This window comes from Pleurodeles waltl, chromosome 5 (assembly GCF_031143425.1).
Source record: "Pleurodeles waltl isolate 20211129_DDA chromosome 5, aPleWal1.hap1.20221129, whole genome shotgun sequence".
In the NCBI taxonomy this organism is placed as follows: domain Eukaryota; kingdom Metazoa; phylum Chordata; class Amphibia; order Caudata; family Salamandridae; genus Pleurodeles; species Pleurodeles waltl.
Genome location: NC_090444.1, coordinates 881,989,612 through 882,017,155, shown reverse-complemented (window position 1 = coordinate 882,017,155; position 27,544 = coordinate 881,989,612). Strand labels below are relative to the sequence as shown.

Here is a 27,544-nt window from a genome sequence, read left to right as displayed (position 1 = left end):
GTAATTAAAGTGAGTCGTTAATACATTTCTTCATCCTGCCCACAGCCCCTTCAGCTCAGAGTTTTGGGGTAGATTTATTGTTTTCCCACAACCTTTATTTTCGAGGAACGCAGACACTGAACATTCTAAATGTGAATCTTGCACAGTTTTGTTTTAACCAAGAAAAACGTATTCAACATTTACAAGAGTGTGTGTCCTAAAGCAGGAATTGAGACTCTTTGTTTCTGTTTAGATCTAGTTACTTTCCTGCAGAAAATCTGATAGAATACAAATGGCCTCCCGATGAAACAGGAGAATATTACATGCTTCAGGAGCAAGTCAGTGAATATTTGGGTGTGACCTCCTTCAAAAGGAAATATCCAGGTATAGTATGAGCTCTTCTGTGTAATTAATTCTGTTTTTATAAATTAGTTCATTCTTGTTATTGTTTTTAGTAGTTTATGCTGCTGTGCAAAATACAGAAAGCTTTGCGAATTGTGCACAATACGTGTAAAGCTATAGTGTGCATCATGAAAGTTTGTGCAGATTGCACTGCCGTCCTTCCAAACCTCCCCATCCCAATATCTACATTTTCATTAATGTGCAATGTAAAAAAAAAAGAAAACACACTATGAGCCCCAAAAAATACATCTTTATTGGCATGTCACATGAGCGCAAAAGTATATCAGCATTTAAATTCAAATTACTCATATCAACCAAACATTGGTCAGATGGGTAATGCATGTGTCATACTGGCACAATTATAAAGTCATTGCTTCCTTTAGTACAGTAAATCAATTGTCCAGTGGCGATTCAGTTTATCGGGGTGCTGCCAAAAACATATAATCAATTCTATTTCAACTGAACTTATAACAACAAAGCTAAACTACTCCCTCGGGAGCAGCGACCTAACGGTGGAAGGTTTAACTCAATATGAATATTACAGTGCAGAGGAATAACTGTGTGGTGGGGAGGGGGTAGCGCAGTGCCAGTGGGTATATGACTTCAGGCACATAGACTTCTGGGATAGAGGAGCATGATAGCTTCAAAGGATCCCAGAACATTGCAATTATCATTATTGGCAGACACCCCAAGGCCTCCAATCAATCATAACCATTTCATGGATGCATCTAGCGTAACCTGCAGTTTAAGCACATAGGTATCATACAGTGTGGCAACTCCAGTCCTCCCATCTTTCTGTACATCCTGGGATATGGCGTCTGCCTGCACCTTTTCCCCCTTATGTACCACACGCAGCCAACAAGTCTGTGGGGGGTTGAACTGCCTTCCAGGTCATCTCTATCTGGTACTTGAAAAGGCCTTAGCCAGGTCTGCCAATTTCTGATAGTGTTTGGTGCATCTTTGTCGGTTTCATAATCCTCAACCGGCAGAACAGGAGTTCATGTGGCAGCTGTACATCTATCACTTTTGAGATGTGCTCAATTACCCGCACACAGACCTGTGCTAATATCTGGCTGTCCCGCATCATATGTAGAAACATCGCATCTGAGTGTCCGCAACGTGAGCTCAGCAGGGCTATACCTGGGAGCATTCAGTGGAGCAGATGTAGTATAAGGTAGGTCTGATGGATATAACTGAACATACCAGAAAACTACAAGATCACCAGATGAGACCGAATCAACAGACCAGGAGGAGGAATAGCCATAGTCCACAAAAACACCATAAGAGTCTCCACCAACTCCCACAACACCATCAACTCCGCCGAGCACCTCCACTTCAAAATCCACATCAACGCCAACACAAAACACTCAGAGGAACACTGTTCTACAGATCCCCTGGACCCAGACCGCAGTTCTGCGATGACATCGCCGACGCCATCAGCTCCCAAGCCCTCGCCTCAACAGACTACATCCTCCTCGGTGACCTAAACTTCCACCTAGAAAATAACAGTGATATCAACACCACCAACCTAATCGACAAGCTCGCCAACTTCGGTCTCAAGCAACTCGTCACTACACCCACCCACTCCGCAGGCCACACACTCGACCCCATCTTCTCAGCCAGCAACCACGTCTCTTTTAGGCACACCACCAAACTCAGCTGGACAGACCACCGCTGCATCCACTTCTCCTACCAGAAACCAGTCACTCACCACCACCGAACACAACCCCCCCGATGCAACTGTAGCAAAATATCAACGGATCAACTGATCTCCACTCTCGCCTGGGCCCCACCCCTTGGGACCCTGGACCCCAACACAGCCACCACCTACCTGCATCGCTGGATAGAAGATTGCGCCAACACCCTCGCACCGGTCAAAAAAAAAACCAAACACCTCCCACAGAATCCAGGCCAGCTGGTTCACCCCAGAACTACAGGAATCCAAACGGCTATGTCGCAGAATGGAAAAAACCTGGCACCTTGACCCTACCAACTCCAACCACATCGCTTTCAAGGATGCCCTACGCAAGCATCACCAACTGATCCGCACCACCAAAAGGACCCACTTAAAAAACCGCATCGACGCCAACGCTCACAACAGTAAAGAGCTCTTTGGCATAGTCGATGAGCTCTCCAACCCCAGGACCTGCTCCAATGAACCCCTGCCATCACAGGAGTTCTGCAACTCACTGGCAACCCACTTCTGTCGAAAGATAGAAGAAATCCACAATAGCTTCAAACCCCAGACCCACCAGCTGACTACAAACACCCAAGAACCCAACGCTCCAAGCAACACCCACCTCCTCCACACCTGGACCCCCGTCAACATAGAGGACACCGCCACCACCATGGCCTCCATCCACTCCGGATCACCATCGGACCCCTGCCCACACCATATCTTCAATAAGGCAAACATCATCATCGCCCCCCACCTCTGCAAAACCATCAACAGCTCCTTCGAGTCAACTGCCTTCCGAGAAAGATGGAAGCACGCAGAAATCAACGCCCTGCTGAAGAAACCGAAGGCACACCCAGACAACCCCAAGAACACTCAGCTCATCCTCTCCCTCACGAAAGACCCTACAACTGCAAAGAACAACCTCCATAACGGACTTCACACCATCGCCAGCTGGATGGAATCAAGCCACCTCAAGTTAAACAAAGACAAGATAGAAATCCTCATCTTTGGCACCAACCCCTCAACTTGGAATGACTCCTGGTGGCCCACCTCCCTAGGAACCGCGCCCTCACCCACCACCCACACACGCAACCTATGCTTCATCTTGGACTCCACACTCAGCATGACTCAGCAGGTCAATACCATCTTCTCTTCCTGCTACAACACTCTCCGCATGCTGCGCAAAATCTTCAAGTGGAATCCCGTTGAAACCAGGAAAACTGTCACCCACGCCCTGGTCAGCAGCCAATTGGACTGCGGAAACGCCCTATATGTAGAAATAACAACCAAACTCCTAACAAAGCTGCAAAGAATCCAGAACGCATCCGCCCGCCTCATTCTGGATATCCCACGCCATGACCACATTTCCCCCCACCTCAGAGACCTTCACTGGCTACCAGTATCAAAGAGGATCACCTTCAAACTCCTCATCCACACACACAAGGCCCTCCACGACACAGGCCCAGCCTACCTCAGCGACAGACTCACCTTCCACACCCCCACTCGCAATCTTCGCTCCGCCAGCCTTGCCCTCGCCTCCATCCGCAGCACTATCGCCAGAGGAAGATCCTTCTCTCACCTCGCTGCCAAGACCTGGAACTCCCTACTGCTCTACCTTCGCCAGACCCAAGACCTCTTGACATTCAGGAAACACCTCAAGACATGGCTCTACGACCAGTAGCACAAAAGAACTATGAGCTAGAAGAAGATCGGCTCCTATCTCACATGTGTCTTGAAGATCTTAAAAGGATCGTAGGGTGCCCTCTTCCTATAAATCCCATATTTGGTTTACCTGAGCCTCCCACTACCGGGTCAGGTCATGAGTAGTCAGCAGAGCTTTCAGCCCTGGTATTCTCCACAGCGGTAGCCATGGCACATTTAGTAGCCTTCGGCGCTGAGGGTGGATATATTTATTCCAGCATATTTCGCCAGTCTGCCCAGTCCCCTGGCTAGGCCACCAGGCTTCCGGAGTCAGTCCAGCACACCAGTTTCTCTGAGTTCCTCCTCAAGTGCTCTACTTTCTGCCATTGCGTCGTCAGCAAACCACTGTGTGGGCCACTGCAGTTGTGTCGCAGTGAAGTAGAGGTCGGGTGCTCCCAAACCTCCTTCTACTAATGACCTCTGGAGCATTTGAATAGACATTCTTTTCCGTGCACCGCCTCATATTGTCGGATATGTCGCCAGCTGGATGGAATCAAGCCACCTCAAGTTAAACAAAGACAAGATAGAAATCCTCATCTTTGGCACCAACCCCTCAACTTGGAATGACTCCTGGTGGCCCACCTCCCTAGGAACCCTAGGAACCGCGCCCTCACCCACCACCCACACACGCAACCTATGCTTCATCTTGGACTCCACACTCAGCATGACTCAGCAGGTCAATACCATCTTCTCTTCCTGCTACAACACTCTCCGCATGCTGCGCAAAATCTTCAAGTGGAATCCCGTCGAAACCAGGAAAACTGTCACCTCGTCTTGTTTCTCTCGTTACTCCCCTGTGGCCGTCTTGTTTTGGAAATTGTGTTAGCCATCCAACAACTCTGATGGTGGGGTTGTGAAAGTGGTATTCTATTGGAATTAGCATGGCAGATTTAAATTAGGATGCTAAATGGCAACATTTTCATTTTTGGCTGCATATAAAGGTAGAAGGTAAATGGAAGTGCTCAGTTATATGCAGGGCCACTGGAATTATGTGGCAGGAAAAGACCAAATTATGAGGCAGGGTTGAACAGTTTATGTGGCAAGAAAATAGCTCTAACGCCAACAAATGCTAGACCTATTGCATTGCAAATGCTTGTTGATGTAAGGAGGGAATCCAGAGCCGCAGTTAACCATTTTAGAAAAAAACCTTTCCTTCTTTCCCTCACCAGACTAAAACATGTTTTTTTTGTTCTAGTTTTGGGTAAAAGATAAACCAGCTTGGAGTGGAAAGTTATAGGATGACTTCTTGAGTCAGCATTCGGGTACTGATATTACTCTAAAGTATCAGACTGTCTAAATTTAAAGGTATAAAGTATATGAAATTGGTGTGACTGTTCCCTATCCAATGACCTACTTGATAAGAAAACGCTACATTATACTTAAGTGATCTGTGTTCTTAGTATTCATGTTTGAGATGCAGTGACAAGCTGTGCTTTTTATGTACTTTCTTTTTTTTTTTTTTTTCTCATAAAGATTTAGAGCGACGAGATCTCTCCCACAAGGAGAAGCTCTACCTGAGAGAAATGAATGTCATCACAGAAACACAGTGTACTTTAGGTAAAACAAGCTTTAATTGCAAATCCTTCTTTTTCTGCCATGTTTGAAAAACGCCTCTTTTAAAAACAATGCAAAAAAGGATGTATTTATGCACACATTGTGACAAATTAATGCATCAATCGCATCATTTGAACACATTCTGCCCCAATGCAATGCAGACCGATTTAACAGGAAAGCACACATTTTCTTATATAGGATGATCAGTTTCATTTTTTGGGTAACTACTGTTTTTATTCTTAACTCCTGACTTAACTCAGATAACACTAGGTGCAAAATTATCTCCCACAGTTTCTGCAAGGGTGTCTTCCATCTCATTATAAAATGTCTTGCCAACTGCCCATTGTTCACAAGTAGGAGATGGGCCTTTCCAAAAATTGCTAATTTTTTACAACCATTCTAGAATTTCGTACAGATTTTCTCGCAAAGTTGGTCTGTCAATTAACCCAGATAGTAGACCTAGCCCCAGAACCACCTAATATATCTACCTTTTTGGACAACTGCAAGAAACCAGTATTTCACATTTGGCATGTTGAGAACTGATCAGGCACAATAGCGTAGCTCTGGAGTACACCAAAAACACAGGGGTGGGAATGCAGTGGTCCCGTCCAAAAATGTCACCTGGTACCCTAGGGTGTGATCATGGAGTGGTGCTGCAGCTTCAGAAGAGGAGAATAGTGTGTGGAAAACCAAACCTGAAAAGGGGTTGTCCTCACCTGAAGTCATCACCGTTACAAGATGCGATCTGGAGACTTCAACAGCCTTTGGCTTAGTGCTGGCAGCTGGCATGCAGCTGCCTTGAGATGCTGCTGCCACAGCAGGGCTCAGTGCCAACATGAAAATGCGCCTCCTCACCTTCTGTTTGCGCTGTCTGGGGAAAATCCACTGCTGGGACCTTGCAGCAGGGAGTCTGCCCTTTGAAAATGGAGGAATGCGGACAGCAATGTTGAGGTAAACCACAGGGTTTAAACTACTCCTAGGGCCTAGAGACACAAAAGCATGCAAAGGTGCGCTGAGACTGGTGAATTAAGACAAAAAAAGCAATAAACAGTTGAACTGGCTGTATATTAAAACAGACGGAACATTTGAGAGACCTGCACCTGAGCCCAGTTCTGCTAAATCCCGTAGATAGGCAGGGACAGTGTTATCAGGAACCTTCTCCCTAACAAGGAGAACGGCGTATTTGGAAAGGAAAATGTGAACGTGACTTATTAGTAAAGAGAAGCATTCTGCAGCCTTGTTGTTGCACATAGTGACCAATACAGCCTTAAGGTTTGCTGTGAGATTAAACAGTACTTCTCTTCTTTTGTTTTTTTGTTGTTGTTTTTTTTTTTTTTAAACTGGCTGGTCAGTACTTTATTATATCTGTTGGTTGATTGATTTGCTCGTCCCCTACACTAATACCTGCAGAAGCCTGTGACTGTTTGCCCGTGCTGCCCTGACACTTAATTGAGGAAGGGGTTATTCATGATCCAGTTTGCAGAGCTTTAATAGGGCCACAGGTCCCCAGTGGTAAATCACCCTGATCACCAAGGTTGGGGTCCAGTAGCCCATGCTTCCCCTCTAGCCCCTTAATGATGACTGACAACATGTAATTAAAAAATATCAAGCACTAAGCATTTCTTGTGATAATGGAAAAGAGGAATGTTTGCTGTTTAAATGGGACAAGTTATTTTCCTTCCACGTCTTAGCCACAAGAACATTTGCAGGTATAAACCTTCCTGCCTACTATATCCTTTTGGACCTACCAACTCTGCTTTTCTGTAATGTGCTAGGTAAACGAAGGGTTGAAATTTAGACTTGTTTAAAGCATACAAGTAACCATGGGAGAGAACTATTTGTTAGTGAATGCTTTGCCAGGTTTTCTAACAAGATCCCACATATGACGGAGTGCCATTTCGGAGCAGCTGTCCAATGTGAAAACAGGCTCTCTCTTTTTGATTATCCAGTGTCCTGAATAATTAAAGATTTCCAGTACATACAGATACTGCTGGTCATCCCGCTAACAATTAGAGATGGAGCAGGACAGATCTGTGAGCCATCTTTGCACTGGAGAACGTTGTGATGTCATTAGTCCACTATAATACTGCAGGTCGACTAGTGATGGTCCCTGAAAATCATGGCCAGTTCACAACACTTTTAGGCCTCCAGTGCTCCTGCCTTCCAAAACCTCTTGATTCGACCAGAATGACATGCATATTGTACTTGCTTAGAGGGCCTCTGAGCAAGCCCGCTTCATACATTGGTTTGTTATTGTGATTCATGTTTTTATTCCACTCACTACAACATACCTCATGGCGCAGAGGTTCAGCCCACTTCATCTGTTGGCTTACATCACTGTAAGTGATGGCATTCTGCCCTTACACAAGTAGCACACCCACTCACTTACGCCAAAGTGACTTCTATAGAAGTGTGTGTTTTTGGAGCCCCAAAATTATTTTCCTTTATGCCTATGTTTTTTGTTGTTGTTATGATTAGTGAGGGCGTGGCAGTTTCTCCAACAGTGAGGTTTTGCAAAAAACATGACAAAGCAAAACAGTCAGCAACCAAGCCAAATGGCTGTTGGTCAACTCCAGGCTTACTGGATTTGACAAAGCTTGTTTGGTTATGACATCAGCCAAGACCTTTTGACTGTACATTAACTAACTCTTCAATGCACTCTGTGCTGACAAATGATGTGATGTCATAAGTGTTTTTGTGAATATTAGTATTTTATATGGTGTAAGTGATATAAAAGGGTATAAGCAGTGCATGGTAGAAGGCGCTAGTTATAGTTAATGTAGCGTGGCTTTCAAGTTGAATACACTGTGTACGGAGGAACACGAGTTATAGTAATTTGAAGGTGTTGCGTAAATTATATATTGAAAGTATAAGTTTAGAATTTAAGCTTATTGTGTATTTTATGTTTGGTTTGTAGATAAAGATTAAAACTATAGCAATTTAAAGGTGGTGCATAATTTAAAAATTAACCATATAACTTTAAGTGTAGAATTTGTAATATTTGTGTAGTTTGGTTTATATAGAAAGATAAATAAAGTTTTCCTAAACTTAGCAAAGGTTTAACCTTTGATTTTTCATTGAATTTCAATTAAACATTTTTTTTTAAAAAAAATGTGTTTCAAATTGTATAGTTTACTGTTGTTGAATGGAGTGTCATTTAGTAGAGTGGAGAAGACCGTCATAGAGTGGAGTGTGTGTACAGTGGAGTGGGGTACAGTGGAATGGAGTAGAGTGGAGTGGCTTAGTGTGAAGTGTACTAAAGTAATAGAGTACAGTGGTGTGTTGTATAAAACAGTGGTGTGGAGTGCACTAGAGTGGGTAGGCATAGCAAAGAGCTGAGTAAATTGTCATAAGTTGGAGTGGCGTCTAGTAGACTACAGGGGAGTGGTACGTCATAGAGTGTTGGGAAGTGTAGAGTGAGGAAAAGAGAAGTATAGGGGCATAGAGTGGACTAGAGGGTCGTGCAGTGTAGTGGCATAGAGTGGAGTACATTGTGGTATAGTGGTACTGAGTATTTTATAGTTTTGTACAGTGGGGTTGCATAAAGTGGAGAGGAATATGGAAAAATTGAGCAGTGTAGAGTGGAGCGTTGTATAGTGCCATAGAGTTGGGTAAAGTGTTGTGCAGTTGAGTGGAGTAGCGTGTTTTGGAGTAGAGTAGGCTGGACTGGTATAGCATACAGTGGAGTAAAGTGTTAAGGAGGTGTGTGTCATACAGTCGTATATACTTGCATGTTGTAGAGTGTCTAAAGTGTGGTAGAGTGCTATAGAGTTGATTACGGTGTTGTACAGTGGGGTGAAATAGAGTGCGAAACAGTATGGTAGAGTGAAGTTGCATAGACTGGAGTGTTGTACAGTGGAATAGTGTGGAGTGGCGTATAGTTTAATGGTGTACAAATAGAATACAGTGGAGTGCCGTAGGGTGGAATAACATACAGTAGAGTGGAATATCGTACTGTGGAGTAGTGGAGTGTAGTACAGTGGAATAGCAGAATTGAGTTTTGTAGAGTGGAGCGAGTTAGACTATACTGGCATACAGTGGGATGGCATATGCTAAAGTGGCGTGGAGTGGTGTAGAATAGAGTGGAATGGTGTAGTCAGGAGTGGGGTACAATGGAGTGGTGTATAGTGGAATACAGTGCGTCGTAGACTGTAGTGGCATACAGTGGAGTGGCATAGACTGCAGTGGATCCTATTTAGTTGTAATGGGAAGCAGGAGTTTAGCTTAGCCTTTGGCTTGCAGGCCTGTGCCCCGTCACCTAGTGACTTTTAACCCTCTTAGCTTGCTCTGTTTTAGCACATTTATTAAATTGTCTTTCAAGATGGCTGCCATGTTTATAGTTAGAAAGATGTTTTAGTTTCACATTATCAGTGCCATTCTGTAAAGGCATCACTATCAGTGTCAAAGAGAAATGATGTGTAGGTATTCACATTATGTACTTTCCCACTTTTGTGCGCCAGTAACATAATGTACCCTTTCAGGGAATTGTTTATATAATTACTGCCCCAAGCATGCCTTCTTCTCTATTGTTTGGGAACATACCTGCGTCAGGGGTCCCACCAGATCTGTATAAATACATCTCACTCAGGCAAGATGATCAGAGGGATTCCTACCAAATGCCATCAATGCTATCTATGTTACACATAACCTTGCTGCTATCACAGTCTTCGTGTCCCTACGGAGTCTGATCTAGAGATCTCATTCCAAGGTAACAAGGGTTAGGGGCTCTTCTCATGGACATGGTACTGGCAGATTAGGTTTAACATACCTAGCTCTCTTTAGGTTCGAGATTTGGTTCATCATGTTAGGGTATTAGGGTTTATTTCACACCTGCTTTACATCCTATTATATTGCAAGATGGTGGGGGTATTTGTATTCATAACTCTTGTTTTTACCATTCTGTTTATTGCATTGTTCATTATCCTAATCATTGCAGCCAATACAACTTATTATAGATTGCAGTGTTTTTAATAAAACCTATTGAAAATTTACTGCATCTCCTTCATTGCCTGTGTTTGACTGAGACATGTTATTCATGTGAAAAAAGGGTAATCCCCGTTTAACCACGACCTCCCTGAGATGTCGCACTCTAGAGTCCATGCTTAAAGGGCTGCCATAAATCACCTTGTAATGTTTGGGTTTTTGGTGAGGTACTGCTTGTGAGCCGGAAGGGTTGGGCTGACAGTTGGACCTTGTTATAGGACTAGCGTAAGTCACAGACAAACATAAGTACTGTCATCTTTAAACCAGCAGTCTTGCCTAGAGCAGGAGTCAAACTACTACAAGACTGTAATAGTTTATAGTATATACTCATGCAGTGGACTCCAAGTAGCGTAGAGCAGTGCAGGGTGGAGGGACATTTAGTCAAGTGACCGATTGTAATAGCTTGGAGAGTGGAGTGGCATTAAGTGGAGTGGAGTGCTTGAAACAGACGTAGCCTGAAAGTAAATAAATGGATATAGATGTAATGTGGAAGGTATTAAGATTGTTAGGTGTAGATGGTAATTTTTGGTAGTAGGTGTAAATATTGTAAGTAGTGTTAAATTTATGTGTTCAAATACTTATATATTGTGGTGTAGTATACCGCTGTAACTTTGCAGTATACATCAGTGCATACCAATGAGAAGGTAGTATGTGATTGGCTAATAGCTGCCTTAAAAAAAAAAAAAAAGAAAAAAAAACATTGTTTTTAATACACTTTCTCTGCATTCTAGGTTAGGGCCTTAAATATAGTTTAATAGTAGGTTCTATTGTTATCCCCTACTTATTACTACTTTAGTAAAGTGGGGATAGGTAGAGAAACTTATTTATGTTTCTATATATTTACAGCACGTTATGGAGAACGGCGCTTAATTTTTTATTTTTTTATGTATGTGGTAATTTGTGGGTATTACTGCAGTGCTTCATAGCGTTTTTGTAAAGCAATAAATGTTAGTATTTTCAATTTTTATGTATTGCCCTATATTTGTAAAATGTAGTGTAGTACAGTGAGAGTATATTTTTTTTTTCTCAACAATTTAGGTTTGAAATTGTAGGTACTGTGGTACTCCATACATATTTTTAAATATATAGAAACTTGTATATAACCCTTTCTGTGCCCAGGACGTAATGGTTGTGTCCTGAGGCACAGTGCTCGTGTGCCCAGGACGTAACCATTACGTCCTGTGCACAGAGCCCAGAGGGAGCGCTAGCGCTCCCTCTGTGGGGTTACCCCACCCCCCGTGACGTCAGCACACGATCGCGCGCTGATTGTCACAGAGGCCTCCTTCCGATCACGTGGGGGAGGCCAGAGAGGCTTCAAAAGGAAGGAAAGCCCCTTTGAAGTCTCTCTCTGTGTTTCAAAAGCCGGATTGTAAAGCAATCCGGCTTTTGAAATGCCCACTAGACACCAGGGATTTATTTTCTAAATGAAACTGGCATGAGGGGAGCGACCCTTTGGGCAAGGGTCGCTCCCAGGGGGGGCATTTTTTTTTTAAGGGCTTTTCTGCCCCCTCAACCCCCCCCCCCCCCTCCCCCCAGGGGGCAGATCGGCCTATTATTAGGCCTTTTCTTCCCCTGGGGGGGGGGGGGGGGGGCAGAAACCTCTAGGCACCAGGGTTACATTTGTTTTCTTTTCTTTTTTTTTTTTAGAGGTGGGGAGCGACCCCCTTAGGCAAGGGTGGCTCCCATTGGGGGCAAATTATATTTAGGCCATTTCTGACTCCCTTTGGGGCAGATTGGCCTATTTTTATGAGTCCAATCTGCCCCCAAGGGGGACAGAAACCACTAGACACCAGGGAGTTTTTTTGTTTTTTGCAAATTCCACGCAAGGGGAGTGACCCCTTAGGCAAGGGTTGTTCCCCTGGGGGGGGGGTCAAATTTATTTTAGGCCATTTCTGCCCTCTAGGGGGGCAGATCAGCCTATTTTAATTAGGCCGATCTGCCCCCAAGGGGGGGCAGGCACCGGGGATTTTTTTTATTTTTTTATTTTAGAGATGGGGAGCGACCCATTAGGCAAGGGTCACTCCCCTGGGGGCAAATTTGTATTTAGACCATTTCTGCCCCCCTCGGGGGCAGATCGGCCGATTTTAGGTCAATCTGGCCCCAAGGAGGGCAGAAACCACTAGGCACTGGGGATCTTTTTTTTTGCGCCAACATCACGCAGGGGGAGCGACCCCATAGGCAAGGGTCGCTCCCCAGGGGGGTTAAATTTATTTTAGGCCATTTCTGCCCCCCTTGGGGCCGGCTGAGCTAGAGGCCAAAATCCACAGGTAGCCACTTTGCAAAAAACACCTCTGTTTTCTGTGAAAAAATGTGATGTGTCCACGTTGTGTTTTGGGCCATTTCCTTTCGTAGGCGCTAGGCCTACCCACACAAGTGAGGTACCATTTGTATCGGGAGACTTGGGGGAACGCTGGGTGGAAGGAAATTTGTGGCTCCTCTCAGATTCCAGAACTTTCTGTCACCGAAATGAGAGGAAAACGTGTTTTTTGGTCACATTTTGAGGTTTGCAAAGGATTCTGGGTAACAGAACCTGGTCAGAGCCCCACAAGTCACCCCATCTTGGATTCCCCTAGGTGTCTAGTTTTCAAAAATGCGCTGGTTTGATAGGTTTCACCAGATGCCGGCTGAGCTAGAGGCCAAAATCCACAGGTAGGCACTTTGTAAAAAATACCTCTGTTTTCTGTGAAAAAATGAGATGTGTCCACGTTGTGTTTTGGGCCATTTCCTTTCGTGGGCGCTAGGCCTACCCACACAAGTGAGGTACCATTTTTATTGGGAGACTTGGGGGAACACGGAATAGCAAAACAAGTGTTATTGCCCCTTGTCTTTCTCTACATTTTTTTCCTTCCAAATGTAAGGCAGTGTGTAAAAAAGACGTCTATTTGAGAAATGCCCTGTAATTCACATGCTAGTATGGGCACCCCGGAATTCAGAGATGTGCAAATAACCACTGCTTCTCAACACCTTATCTTGCGGCCATTTGGAAATACAAAGGTTTTCTTGATACCTATTTTTCACTTTTTATATTTCAGCAAATGAATTGCTGTATACCCGGTATAGAATAAAAACCCATTGCAAGGTGCAGCTCATTTATTGGCTCTAGGTACCTAGAGTTCCTGATGAACCTACAAGCCCTATATATCCCCGCAACCAGAAGAGTCCAGCTGATGTAATGGTATATTGCTTTCAAAAATCTGACATCGCAGTAAAAAGTCACAGAGTAAAACATGGAGAAAAATGGCTGTTTTTTTTTTTCCACCTCAATTTCATTTTTTTTATTTTTATTTCAGCTGTTATTTTCTGTAGGAAACACTTGTAGGATCTACACAAATGACCCCTTGCTGAATTCAGAATTGTGTCTACTTTACAGAAAGGTTTAGCTTTCTGGGATCCAGCATTGGTTTCTCACCCATTTTGGTCACTAACTGGAAGGAGGCTGAAAGCACAAAAAATGGTAAAAATGGGGTATGTCCCAGTAAAATGTCAAAATTGCATTGAAAAATTGGGTTTTTTGATTCAAGTCTGCCTGTTACTGAAAGTTGTGAAGCTGGTGATTTTAGCACCGGAAACCCTTTGTTGATGCCATTTTCAGGGAAAAAAAACACAAGTCTTCTTCTGCAGCCGCTTTTTCCCATTAAAAAAAAAAAAAACAATCTTCACTGTATTTAGGCTAATTTCTTGGTCTCCTTCAGGGGAACCCACAAAGTCTGGGTACCTCTAGAATCCCTAGGATGTTGGAAAAAAGGACGCAAATTTGGTGTGGGTAGGTCATGTGAACTAAAAGTTATGAGGGCCTAAGCGAGAACTGCCCCAAATAGCCAAAAAAAGGCTCGACACAGGAGGGGGAAAAGGTATGGCAGCGAAGGGGTTGATGTCCATACTGATTACTATTTTAATAAAGTGGTCATAGGTAGGGAAAAAATATCACACCTAATACCCCCCTGGATCTAAGGATGTAACGCAGAACACAGCCAAAGCGTACTTAAAACAACATGGCTGCCTTTAACTTTTGTAAGGGCAGTCGTTAGCCAATCACATAATGCCTTTTCATCGCCATATACCGCAGTAGTTTTGCAAAATTATGAGAGATTTCACAAAACTACCACAACAACAGATATCACTACGTTAAAATGCTTTATTACTAAAAAAGAAATTACTTACCCTACTTATCTGTAGTACCAAAAGGACCATTTGCACACCTTAATCTGTAATCTGGCCAATTTGTGTGTAAATTGGAGTGGGCGTTTGGCTGCTATGCGGGAGTATAAAGTTAATGTAAAAGGCACTGGGGAGAAAAGGTCTTTTGGGATCCTCCTTTTTTTCTTTGCATCCCCTTGAAGAATCTCCGCAAAATTTTCCGTCATCCGCCAATATAGACAAGCATTGACAAAGCCAATAGGTCTTGCCTATGTGAGAGTCACTGGCTTTGCCAATGTTTTTCAGCTATGTTGCAAATGACTGAAGGTAAAGATAAAAAGCTTTGACACAGCTCGTGTTGACTCCGTTATAGCGCTGCTATATAATCTATATTATGACGTACCTGTAGATCTATAGTCTGGGGGCGGCATACGCATTCCTGATCTTTGCATTTGGCCCTCTGTTCAAAACAGGCAAGCAGTTATTACAAGTTCATCAACGTGAAAGAAAGCAAGTAAATACAGTGTACTGTTAACTTTTGGGCCACCTTCTTTTTTAAGGGCATTCAGCAACAAATGTGTAAAGTATGAAAAAAGTCTCTTCAAAAGTTCCAAAATGTATTTAATCACATGCAGATCTGTTTTATCTTAGCAGTAGTAGTACATCAGATTAAATCATGCAAGTGTTTTTTCAAACATGAATTTTAAAACATTCATTGCTTCTGCCCACCCTGACAATGCCAATAGTGAACTAGGAGGCAAGTCACTTATGTGCATCCTTTGGATGGCCTTGGTTGCTATTCTACATGGACAACATTTTTAGTAAAATCAAAGTGTGGAGACAGTTCCGTACAGTGCACATCAAGAAGGCATGAATTTCAAGATCATATATGTAAAAATAAATATTAAGCATTGGCAATGCCTATAGGTTTCGCCTATGCAAAATCGCTTGTCTTTGTCTATATTTTTTGTACATGTTGCATATGACTATAATCAAGATCTGAGTAATGGAAAGAGCGGCTGACTTAAGGAACCAGATTTGAGTCTTGGTGTCTGCTCAACATCATGTGATTCTGGCCAAATCATGTAATCTCAGTGCCATAAAACGTGTCTTTGTGCAATGTAACTGGTTCTTTTATAAAGTGCTGAAATACTTTATTGAACCTTAAAGTGTTTTTTTTTTTTTTAATATTTTTTTTTTTATTTTTTTTAATAAAAGCTGCTTGTACTGTGAAAAAAGGTTATCCGTACACTTCTAAAGAGTGCCAGTGTCCTAGGTGAGAAGAGGAAGCCTGCAAGGGAGGAAGCATGTGAGGGGAGAACAGAAGGGTGGGGAAGCGCAGTGGCGGTGCAGGCTGTGCTCGCACTGTGCCAGAGGGAGCACTGAGAAGGCAGATGTCGCTAGGGAATGGGAAGATATTGGCCATAACTGGTTTTGAGTTTGGGTTAGTAGTGAACTATAGCAATAATTGGTGTTCAGTTGGTTTCCTAGAGCCTTTGGTCCCTGTGCCACTGCACCTTCTGCACCATTCAAATCATGGCCCTAGTGCTTGCAAGGTAACTGCACTTGTGACTGCTTGTTCAGTAGTAAAATCTAGCAATAATCCGGTTCAGTGGGTCTTCTATTCAGGTCATGGCCCTAGTGCCTGCAAGGTAACTGCACTTGAGACTGCTTGTTTAGTAGTAAAATAGAACAAGTGGTGTTCAGTGGGTTTCCTAGAGCTTTTGGCCGCTGTGCCACTGCACCTCCTGCACCATTCAGATCATGAGCCAGCAAGGGCAAATAAAGAAATCATTAAAATCCAGTAATGTATGTGTCCTGAAAAAAGCACAGTTGATGGTGGAATACATTACTATTAACTAAACGTAAATGCAAACTTATCCATCTCTCCAAAACGAGTTGCCACAGATGTCATAAATAAAGCATATGCTTTACCCATCAAAGTGAAAACCAAGCATTGTTAAATTGTGCTACGATATGGCTGGCTCTTGCCTGTGAAAAGATCCTAGCCTGAGCTTGACAGTGAATGGGCCATAAACAGTGTAACTTGCCTAATAGTTTTCAAAAATGATTTTTGAAATGTTCATGCTTCTACCCACCCTGACATTGCCAATAGTGAACTTCATGCCCCACAAATGAAAGATAAATGTTTTTTGCAGCTGAAGAACAACATACCTTTTGAGATGGCTTTATCTAAAATAAAATTTGAAAAAGGGTACAAGCAGGGCTCCACGGGGAAAGTACGCTGCATTCCTCTTTCCTGTAAACTCTGTCACTTTGAAGTCAGCCAAGAGCAAAGTAAACACCAGGCTCCCTCAAACATGCAGCTTGACATTTGACCTCAGTCTTTGAATGGCCAGCAAATGTGACGAGATAACAAGATTTACAGGCCTGTTTAATACAGAAAACAAGTTTGAGGAAGAATACTGAAAACCGCTTTGGCATGGGGAAGTAGGAACTTGAGTTGGGGAGACTAAAGCAAATAAAGCCAGCAAACAAAAGGCCAGAAAAAATGAGTTCCAAGCAACGGACAGGATACATTCGCAGGTAAACTTTATTAAACCCCACAATATGTAATTTGCATAACAGACATCTGCGCTGTTTGGTAGGCTATGACTTAAAAAAAAAAAAAAAAAAAATTGGTCTGGAAACTTTTGTGGAGATTTTTAAAACTGCTCAAAGTTATAAGTGAGCAAGAATATGAGGAATTATGTCTCTGAAAATCCTAATTATAACTACAGAATGACTACTGCAGTATTGTTATATATTTATTGGTAGCCCTTCTCATCCCTTGGTCTGTTGATTATATATAAACAAAACTGTTCGGAGTTGAAAAGCGTAGGTGTTTGTTGGCCTGGATTAAACACTGTTAATTTTCAGGAGAAACAGAATGCAGTGGATTTTTTTTGTTTTGGAATCCTAATTTGAGGAGGATTGGTCTACCTCCTGCCACTAGCACCGTCAGCCTGAGTGCACCGTGTCTGATTTATGACTCCAGATAGATAGATATATCTATATATATTTATGTTTCTGTATAACATTATGTTAGCCATTGGCTAATTTCACCATGCGCAACTGCTTTCTGCTCTTTCATAAGGAGCAGATCCACACGGAAGGTAGATCCCATCAGTGCCATATACTACTCTGGCAGCATGTTTTTTAAAACCAAAAAAAGATTTTTGTATTTAAGCATTTCTTTATGTTGACATGGGTCCCACACTTCCCCTAACAAAGTTTTATAAAAGGTATGGAAAAAAACAAGCATTAGCAAGGCACAATGCTGGTTTATTTTTGCATTTGTGTAGTATTTTGTGCAAGTAGAATGACCTATATTACCAATCTTTACTTTTGTTGTATTTTTTTTGTGCTAATATTAAGTAAAGATTGGAATAATAAACGTTTAGGCGGTCTGCATCTTGTTTGAACTGGTTTCTTTAAGCGTTTTTTTTAGCTGTGGTTGGATTGAGTTTAAAACAATTATATACACACACACACTTGCACAGAATATGAGTATACACGCACTCAGAAAGAAAATGTTAAACTTTTTTTTAAGTGCTCCAGCCCCTATATTTTTATTTTATTTTAGGATGTTGATTTGATTTGTAGATTATTGAATTCAGTCTTGCCAGTGAGTAGCATCACAATTCCAATAGTTGCTGCAATTTGTTCAAATTCATTGTTATTGGATTTGTTATCCTACTTAGTTAAGTGGAATGTGAACCAAGACTAAAATTGCCAAAACTCATTTGGGCATCAGGTAAAAGCCCAGGACTCAAACATGGTGTCATGCTGACTTGTACTGTGTTGTGGCAACACTAATGAAGGTTAAGAGTATAGACATTGTGAGGATTTGAGTGTATTATGGTATGGGTGTGCGGCTTTACCAGTGCATAGACTTGTAAAAACCTTTTTGGGTCCAGTCAGGCTTGTTTAAACAACCTTAAGCTCAGGCCCTGTTTAGCAATGGCTTCGAGCAGCAAGGCTTGGACAAAGGAACTTAATGTAGAGAATTTGACAGTACCAAACAATGAAATACGAAAGCCACATAAACCAAAAGAAGCACAACACCAGCTTATAAACATAGGCTACATTTTTATGAATTTGTAGAGTGCTAGATAGGGCAAAATCCACCAGAGGTTTCCGTAGATACAGATTTGCAAGGATTTAACACCTTTTAATTCAACTGCAAACAAGCATTGGTCATTTGAAAGTTTCCAAACTTTTTAAAAGTTTGTAAAGAGTTTGGCTACTCAGGCGCAGCATGGGTGCCCAGATCCATCAGGGAGAAGGTCTGCAGGATCAGTGGGGTAGATTTAGACAGCTACGTGGCCACCAGAGTGTTTTCCAGTCCAGTTCCAAACTTAACAGCATGACCGCCATAGACTTTAATGGAGTGGTCCTGATGATAAGGATGCTTTGGTTGCTGTTGCGATCAATGAGAGGTGCCTTTGTGGTGATTCCTCGGTCCAGACATCGAGTGGGGAGACTTTGGCCACAGAGGAAAAGGTTTTTTGGTGGAGGCTAGTGTCCCTCTTGGGTGACAAATCTGGACTCTGAAGACACTCCCTGGTCTGGCTGACTCAGGTGCAACTTTTGGCTATCTAGGACAAGTATCTTGGGGTGCCCAGCAGCAGTCTGTGGGGTTTCTTGTGGAGGAGCTACTGAATTGCCGGTTTGGGCTACTTCAACTTGGGTCAGCCAACTGACCCTTGGAGTTTTCTTTGGTCTTGAGCTGGGGCACGATCTTTCCAGGTGCCAGAGGCACTGACCCAACTTCACTAGCCCCAGTTGTAGTGCAGCAGATGTTGCGGCCTCTGTGTGGTCCAGGGGTCACCAGGGCAGTACCTCTTCTGTCCTTGTTCTAGATGTGATCTGAAGTGCAGGGTGCCAGGGTTGCCATATTTATCCCAGGAAAGTACCCTAAAGGGACAACGAGGTCACTAGCCAATGGGCTACCAGGTCCTCTTCCTCTTGGAGATGTCTCTTCGACAATGTGTGGCATTGGCTAGGCCAGAGTTCACTATTCTGGTCATTCCTAAGATGTCTGAACCTCCACTTGGCTGTGAGGAGCTTGGTAGCCCACCCTGGGGGCCACACGCCATGGGGACAAAAGTTTTGGCCATTGGTCTTTCTCTTTGTCCCGGACTCAAGGGGAGGGTTATCGCCATTTGACTATGAAAGGCAGCTTTGCCTTGAAACTTGCCTTTTGTGCTAACACCCTGCACCTGCGTGGCCTCCTGCAAGCGGGAGGTGACACATCTCCCTGCAGCAGGCTGCTATTGCTTCTAAGCTTGGGATTCGTTCAGACAACTGCCCAGGTGGGCAGAAAGCTGTCTATTAGCCATTGCCATTATGAGACTACTGGACCAGCTGGATCAAAGAGTGTCAACTTTCTAACAGTTGCATTTCTTTAATAAAAACATTACATTTTACAGGTATTGTTATAAACAACAAGGGAAACCCATGGATAAAAGGGACTAGGAGTTCACATATGATTATTAAAGGACCAGTGGTCACTCCTAAGATGTCTGAACCGCCACTTGTCTGTGAGGAGCTTGGTAGCCCACCCTCAAGGTGTCTACCTGGGGGCTACACTGCTATGGGGAAAAAAGGTTTGGGCTTTCGTCTTTCTCTTTGTCCCTGTCTCTGGGGGAGTGTTATCGCCATTTGACTATGAATGGCAGTTTTGCCTTGAAACTTGCCTTTTGTGCTAACAACCTGTGCCTGCGTGGCTTCCTGCAAGGGGGAGGTGAGACATCTCCCTGCAGCAGGCTGCTATTGCTTCTAAGCTTGGGATACGTTCACACGATTGCCCAGGTGGGCAGAAAGCTATCTATTGGCCATTGCCCATGTGAGACTATTTGACCGGCTGGATCAAAGAGTGTCAACTTTCTAACCGTTGCATTACTTTAATAAAAACATTACATTATCCCAGTATTGCTATCAACAAGGGAAACCCATGGATAACAAGGGACTAGGGGTTCACATATGATTATTAAAGGACCAATGGTTACTAAGTAAGAGATGAAAAAAATACATCTACACATATGGGAGAACAATCATACCCATATGCAAAGTCCACTCAACACAAGATATATTTTATTAGCAATTGAATCACACAAAGGAATGTAAGTGGGAAAACATGTTCAATAAGAACAGAGTCAGGCAAATTTGTGACAGAAGTCACAATTCAACAAAGTCACAGCTTAGCCCTTATACATGTAATGAGCAATTCACATGGGTCAGGTTGTCAAAGTCTATGACGTTTCGATCCTTTTAGCAATACTAGGATCATCATCCAGACTACAGTAAAAATAAGCCTGAGTGCAGCATACATACAAATGAAATAAAGGGAGTGAAAAAAAGAGGGAGGAAAAAAGAGGAAGGAAGAAGAAGAGAAAAAGAGAATAAATTAAATTAGTTAAATTAAATGGACAAAATTCACTAAAATAAAAGTGCAAAAAGTGGTACCAAAAATAAGTGGGGGAAAAAAACGATAAAAACCACAATGTCCAAATTGTGCGCACCAACAGGTCTGAAACTGTGTTTTAAAATATAATGAAAAAGAGAGTATGTACCTGAACACATAAGGGAAACTACTTTGATATGGACTGACAACGAGCAGTGAAAAGTTCAAAAAGCGCTGCTGCCTGTAACATAAAATGCGAGGGAACAAATTGCTATAAAAAGTGGTGGTACTTCAACCAGTTGTTGTCCTGTACTCACCATAATAGTAGTACACAACCAATAAACTTAATAGGGAAGCAGTGAAAATAACACTGCTGTGTCAAACCCCCCCATGAGCTAGGGGATTAAAGGACCAAAATAACTGGTGAGCAACCTTATAACAATAAGAAATCAAGAACATTGAAGGGGAAAAGGAAGTGCACTTAAGAGAATCTGGATCGGGCAATGCCGATGTTAACAGGTCGGGTATTTAGGGAAATTGCTGGCTGCAAATGTACTCCATGAATAGATTATGGAAAGTAAAAAAGAGAGGGGCTGAAAGGAATTACTGTGGCAGTCATATTGCAAGGGAGTAGAATTACGTAATCGTATGCTGATTGAACAGAAAAGGAGGTAGAAGAAAATGAAACAAGAAAGGGAGAGGGAAACGGGTGGGGCGAAAGGAGGAAGGTCCTCAACCAGTAATTCTCTGCATTCAGCCAATAACACATTATATCTTGAAAATGAAAAAGAATATAACTTAAACCAAAATAATTTTTTATATATGTGTGGAGTCCCTCTAAAGGATGTGAAAAAATAATCTGGACAACAATTTAAAATCACACATATATGTTATGAGAACATAAATTCCCAACAAACCAAAGAACATAAAAGGAAGACCCATTGCTAAGAACTTGCTAAGTCTGTATATACTCATACTGGCGGCAGTAAAACAGAAGCAATGACCTTATCATAAAGAGGTCCAGTCCTCCATTCTGTTCAGACCTGTGTGTAAGCATTTTTGTGCGTAGAATCCATTTCAGTTCTTCTTTGTAAAGAATATTCGCTATGTCACCTCTTCTTACTGGTGGTTTCACAACAGGGATAACTTGCCAGCGAAGATTGTGTTCAACAAGGGGGCAATGGTAAACTTACATCGCAATCGGCTTCTGTGTTGACAAAGCCAGATGCAGATTGTTTGTGTCGTTTGGCCAATATACACACGGTTGCAAGTGCAAAAATAGCATAAATCAAATGACTAGTGTTACAGTTCGAAAATTGTTGTAAGGTCATCTTTACATCATTGTAAACAAATTCTTTGGTATCCAAAGTCAAATCAAACACTTCAATTTCCACATTTAAAGTGACTAGTCAAAGGGGCAGATGCCCAGTGATCACAAAGGGTTTTTTGGTCTTAATGGGAGAAATACCAGCCTTGACTAGGTGATCCTTGAGGATATGACTTTTATGAAATGCAAAACTTGGTCGTTCAAGAGTGACCACTTGTGCATTTAAAACGAACCATCTAACTAATCTGTCACTATTAGTTTTTTCTTTCTTTGACAAAAGAACCTCCCTGGGGCAATAACAGGCTCTCTTCATTAATCTTCTTACTACTGTACATAGATACCTTCTGACAATAAGTCTATTCATGAACTTGGCGCCTCACGAAAAAAATCTTCCTTCAAGAAACAATTCCTCCTAATCTTTAAAAACTGAGAATAGGGAAGTGACTCGCTAAGTGCTCTAGGGTGATAACTTGTATAAGCCAGTAATGTATTTCTTTCTGTGGGCTTCCTTATAATGATGTATACATTTCTCCATCCTTGATTCCGATCATAAGATCGAGGAAAGGAATCTCCTCCTTGCAGTGTGTGAGTATGAACCTGAGTCTCTTACAATAGCCACTAAGCCTCCCTTGAAATGCCAGCAGGTTGCCAATAGATCCATGCCAAATCAAAAATGTCCTCAGTAAATTGCTTCCATATAACAATATGTTTGCGGAATGGATTGATGTTACAAAGAATAACTGCATTCTCAAGATCATCCATAAACAGTATAGCCAAATTGGGAGCAGAAACTGCTCCCATAGATGTACCTTTGATTTGCTGATAAAAATCACCATTAAGCTCAAAAAAATCGGGGGATAGTGCTACAGCTAGCAATTCTATAAAGAATGATGTTGTTACCACATGAGGGCATGCTCTTCGAGAATTTTCTGTATAACTAAAATACCATCTTGCTGTGGAATGTTGGTATAGAGGGGCTCAGTGTCCATAGTGCATAAAAAAACAATCAATTGAGTCACAGGGCAAAGGCTCAACCTTATTTATTAAGTCCATATTTTCCCTTACATAACATGTTGTAAGGGGAACAATGTCCTCACTAAAAAAAAATCAACATACCATCCTAAAGCTTTAAAAATAGACCAACAGCAAAATACAGTTGCTCTCCCAGGGGGATGTTCTTGGTTCTTATGTATTTTGGGAAGTGTGTAAATGACAGGGGTACAAGGTGTCTTAGTATTAAGAAATGCAAATTGATTGGAACTCAAAAGCCTTCGTTTTTACACTTTTCTGTGATCTTAAGAATAAGATACTGTAATTCTCTGGTATGGTCATTATTAAGTTAAAGATAGCATGTGCTATTCCCAAGTTGTCTTAAGATCTCATGCTTGTATTGGCCTAAATCCTGAATAACAATGCTGCCTCCTTTGCCAGCATGTTTGATAATGAGGGACTGATTATGTTTCAGATCAGAAAGAGCACACTTCTCTTCTTTAGTAATGTATCTGGAATAAACCTGAGTTGGTGTTCAAGGGTGGAAACATCTTGAAGTACTAATCTCTCACAAAGGTGTGCACCTCAGATGTAATAGCATTAGGGGGAGGAAAGAAAGTGGGCGGAGGTCTGAATTGGCAAAACTGGGAACATATGTATTATTCTTAAAGTATATATGTAGTCTAAACTTCCTTAAAAAAATAAATAAAAAAAAAGGAGTAATTCTGTCTGTAAGTTCAAAAACTCAGGGCAAGTAGTAGGGACAAAAGATAGGTCACAACTGAGAAGCTGAACTTCTACCGATCAAAGAGTATGTTTTGAAAGATTGAAAATGGAAGTAGTCTGCAATTTTTATGATGTCATGGCCATTTCGGCGGGGGGAATCGTCCAATGGTTTATGAGAAGTCTGTGGAGTCATCACCGATAGTATTTTATCCGGGTTTGTCGGTGGTTGGTGTACTTAAACACCTTTGGCCTCTTCCTCTCCTGTTCTTGGAGGTCTGGGTTGTCCTCTCTCTAAAAAGATAGGGCCAGATGTATTAAAAGGTTTTACCCATTCTGTGCCTATGGGAAAATGTGTTCATACATATGGTCCTTAGTGTTGTGTGTTGCAGGAGTTGAACTAATACCTTCACCTGGGTGGGAAGTGTTGGAGGACTCTCCCGATGGATCAGAAAAAGTCACAATGGTATCAGCGTTTTTAAATCCACCCCATGGGTGGCTGAAGAAAGAATTTGAGTAGGTTCTTTTAGTGTAGAAATCTTCAAGTAAATATAAATATGTCTTCTCCAGCTTATAATTACATATGTTCTTTTTTACTTTATTAATTTTCTTTTCTTGCTCTATTCTGTTAAATTCAGTGTAAGGAAATGCCTCCTTGGCATGGTTACCCCCTGACTTTTTGCCTTTGCTGATGCTATGTTTTGAATTGAAAGTGTGCTGAGGCCTGCTAACCAGGCCCCAGCAACAGTGTTCTTTCCCTAACCTGTACTTTTGTTTTCACAATTGGCACACCCTAGCATCCAGGTAAGTCCCTTGTAACTGGTACCACTGGTACCAAGGGCCCTGATGCCAGGGAAGGTCTCTAAGGACTGCAGCATATCTTATGCCACCCTGGGGACCCCTCACTCAGCACAGACGCACTGCTTGCCAGCTTGTGTGTGCTGGTGAGGACAAAACGAGTAAGTCGACATGGCACTCCCCTCAGGGTGCCACACCAACCTCACACTGCCTATGCAGTATAGATAAGTCACCCCTCTAGCAGGCCTTACAGCCCTAAGGCAGGGTGCACTATACCATAGGTGAGGGCACCAGTGCATGAGCACTGTGCCCCTACAGTGTCTAAGCAAAACCTTAGACATTGTAAGTGCAGGGTAGCCATAAGAGTATATGGTCTGGGAGTCTGTCAAACACGGACTCCACAGCACCGTAATGGCTACACTGAAAGCTGGGAAGTTTGGTATCAAACTTCTCAGCACAATAAATGTACACTGATGCCAGTGTACATTTTATTGTAAAATACACCCCAGAGGGCACCTTAGAGGTGCCCCCTGAAACCTTAACCAACTACCCGTGTAGTCTGACTGACTGGTTTTAGCAGCCTGCCACACTCGAGACATGTTGCTGGCCACATGGGGAGAGTGCCTTTGTCACTCTGTGGCTAGTAACAAAGCCTGCACTGGGTGGAGATGCTATCACCTCCCCCCAGGCAGGAGCTGTAACACCTGGCGGTGAGCCTCAAAGGCTCACCCCCTTTGTTCCAGCACCACAGGGCACTCCAGCTAGTGGAGTTGCCCGCCCCTTCCGGCCACGGCCCCACTTTTGGCGGCAAGGCCGGAGGAAATAATGAGAATAACAAGGAGGAGTCACTGGCCAGTCAGGACAGCCCCTAAGGTGTCCTGGGCTGAAGTGACTCTAACTTTTAGAAATCCTCCATCTTGCAGATGGAGGATTCCCCCAATAGGGATAGGAATGTGACCCCCTCCCCTTGGGAGGATGCACAAAGAGGGTGTACCCACCCTCAGGGCTAGTAGCCATTGGCTACTAACCCCCCAGACCTAAACACGCCCTTAAATTTTGTATTTAAGGGCTCCCCTGAACCTAGGAACTTAGATTCCTGCAACCTAAAGAAGAAGAGGACTGCTGAGCTGAAAAACCCTGCAGAGAAGACGGAGACACCAACTGCCTTGGCCCCAGCTCTACCGGCCTGTCTCCCCCCTTTGGAAGAAAACTGCTCCAGCGACGCTTTCCCCAGGACCAGCGACCTCTGAATCCTCAGAGGACTGCCCTGCTCTAAAAGGACCAAGAAACTCCCGAGAACAGCGGCCCTGTTCAACAAAGACTGCAACTTTGTTTCCAGAGGAGCAACTTTAAAGATCCCTGCAATCCCCGCCAGAAGCGTGAGACTTGCAACACTGCACCCGGCGACCCCGACTCGACTGGTGAAGAAACAACGCTACAGGGAGGACCCCCAGGCGACTCCAAGACTGTGAGTAACCAAAGTTGTCCCCCTGAGCCCCCACAGCGACGCCTGCAGAGGGAATCCCGAGGCTCCCCCTGACCGCGACTGCCTGACTCTAAGATCCCGACGCCTGGAAAAGACCCTGCACCCGCAGCCCCCAGGACCTGAAGGATCGGAACTCCAGTGCAGGAGTGACCCCCAGGAGGCCCTCTCCCTTGCCCAGGTGGTGGCTACCCCGAGGAGCCCGCCCCCCCCCCCCCCTTGCCTGCCTGCACCGCTGAAGAGACCCCTTGGTCTCCCATTGATTCCTATTACAAACCCGACGCTTGTTTGCACAATGCACCCGGCCGCTCCCGCGCTGCTGAGGGTGTACTTTCTGTGTGGACTTGTGTCCCCCCCGGTGCCCTACAAAAACCCCCTGGTCTGCCCTCCGAGGACACAGTTACTTACCTGCTGGCAGACTGGAACCGGGGCACCCCCTTCTCCATTGAAGCCTATGTGTTTTGGGCACCACTTTGAACTCTGCACCTGACCGGCCCTGAGCTGCTGGTGTGGTAACTTTGGGGTTGCTCTGAACCCCCAACGGTGGGCTACCTTGGACCCAAACTTGAACCCCGTAGGTGGTTTACTTACCTACAAAAACTAACAAATACTTACCTCCCCCAGGAACTGTTGAAAATTGTACTGTGTCCACTTTTGAAATAGCTATATGTGTTTTATGTAAAAAGTATATATGCTATTGTGATTATTCAAAGTTCCTAAAGTACTTTCCTTTAATACCTTTCAAATGAGATATTACATGTAGAATTTGAACCTGTGGTTCTTAAAATAAACTAAGAAAATATATTTTTCTATACAAAAACCTATTGGCCTGGAATTGTCTCTGAGTGTGTGTTCCTCATTTATTGCCTGTGTGTATGTACAACAAATGCTTAACACTACTCCTTTGATAAGCCTACTGCTCGACCACACTACCACAAAATAGAGCATTAGTATTATCTCTTTTTGCCACTATCTTACCTCTAAGGGGAACCCTTGGACTCTGTGCATACTATTCCTTACTTTGAAATAGTGCATACAGAGCCAACTTCCTACATTCAGTGATTGTCTTTTCTATCTTCTACAATAGGTTTTTCAAATCTATAACTCAAATAGATTCCATAATCTGCTTCTCAAGTTCTCCAATTTCCTCAAGAGGTTTTTTTAATGCTCAATGGCAGTGTCTATACCTAACACCATCCAGTGTCGTGAGCAAGTTGTACCAATATAGCTAAAATTACGCAGGCATTTCTGGTCATCCGTGAATACTCCTGGTATATTTTGATCCTGAAGTCCTACTGGTATGACATCAGACTTCAAATACTCAGTAAGCATTTTAATCATTGTAACTTGACATTTTTTCTTATATTTTTCAAGTTGCTC

The 27,544-nt window shown here is 43.1% G+C and overlaps 1 protein-coding gene across 2 annotated transcripts in view; it reads left to right on the top strand.

Moving 5' to 3' along the window:
* PHF10 (PHD finger protein 10) overlaps positions 1–27,544 on the top strand; it is a 550,201-nt gene that overhangs the window by 69,837 nt on the left and 452,820 nt on the right. For both annotated transcript variants that reach the window (XM_069234982.1, XM_069234981.1), the window contains exons 3-4: positions 233–363; positions 5,234–5,317. In XM_069234982.1, the coding sequence (XP_069091083.1) occupies positions 233–363; positions 5,234–5,317 (215 nt within the window). The remainder of the gene's footprint in view (positions 1–232; positions 364–5,233; positions 5,318–27,544) is intronic.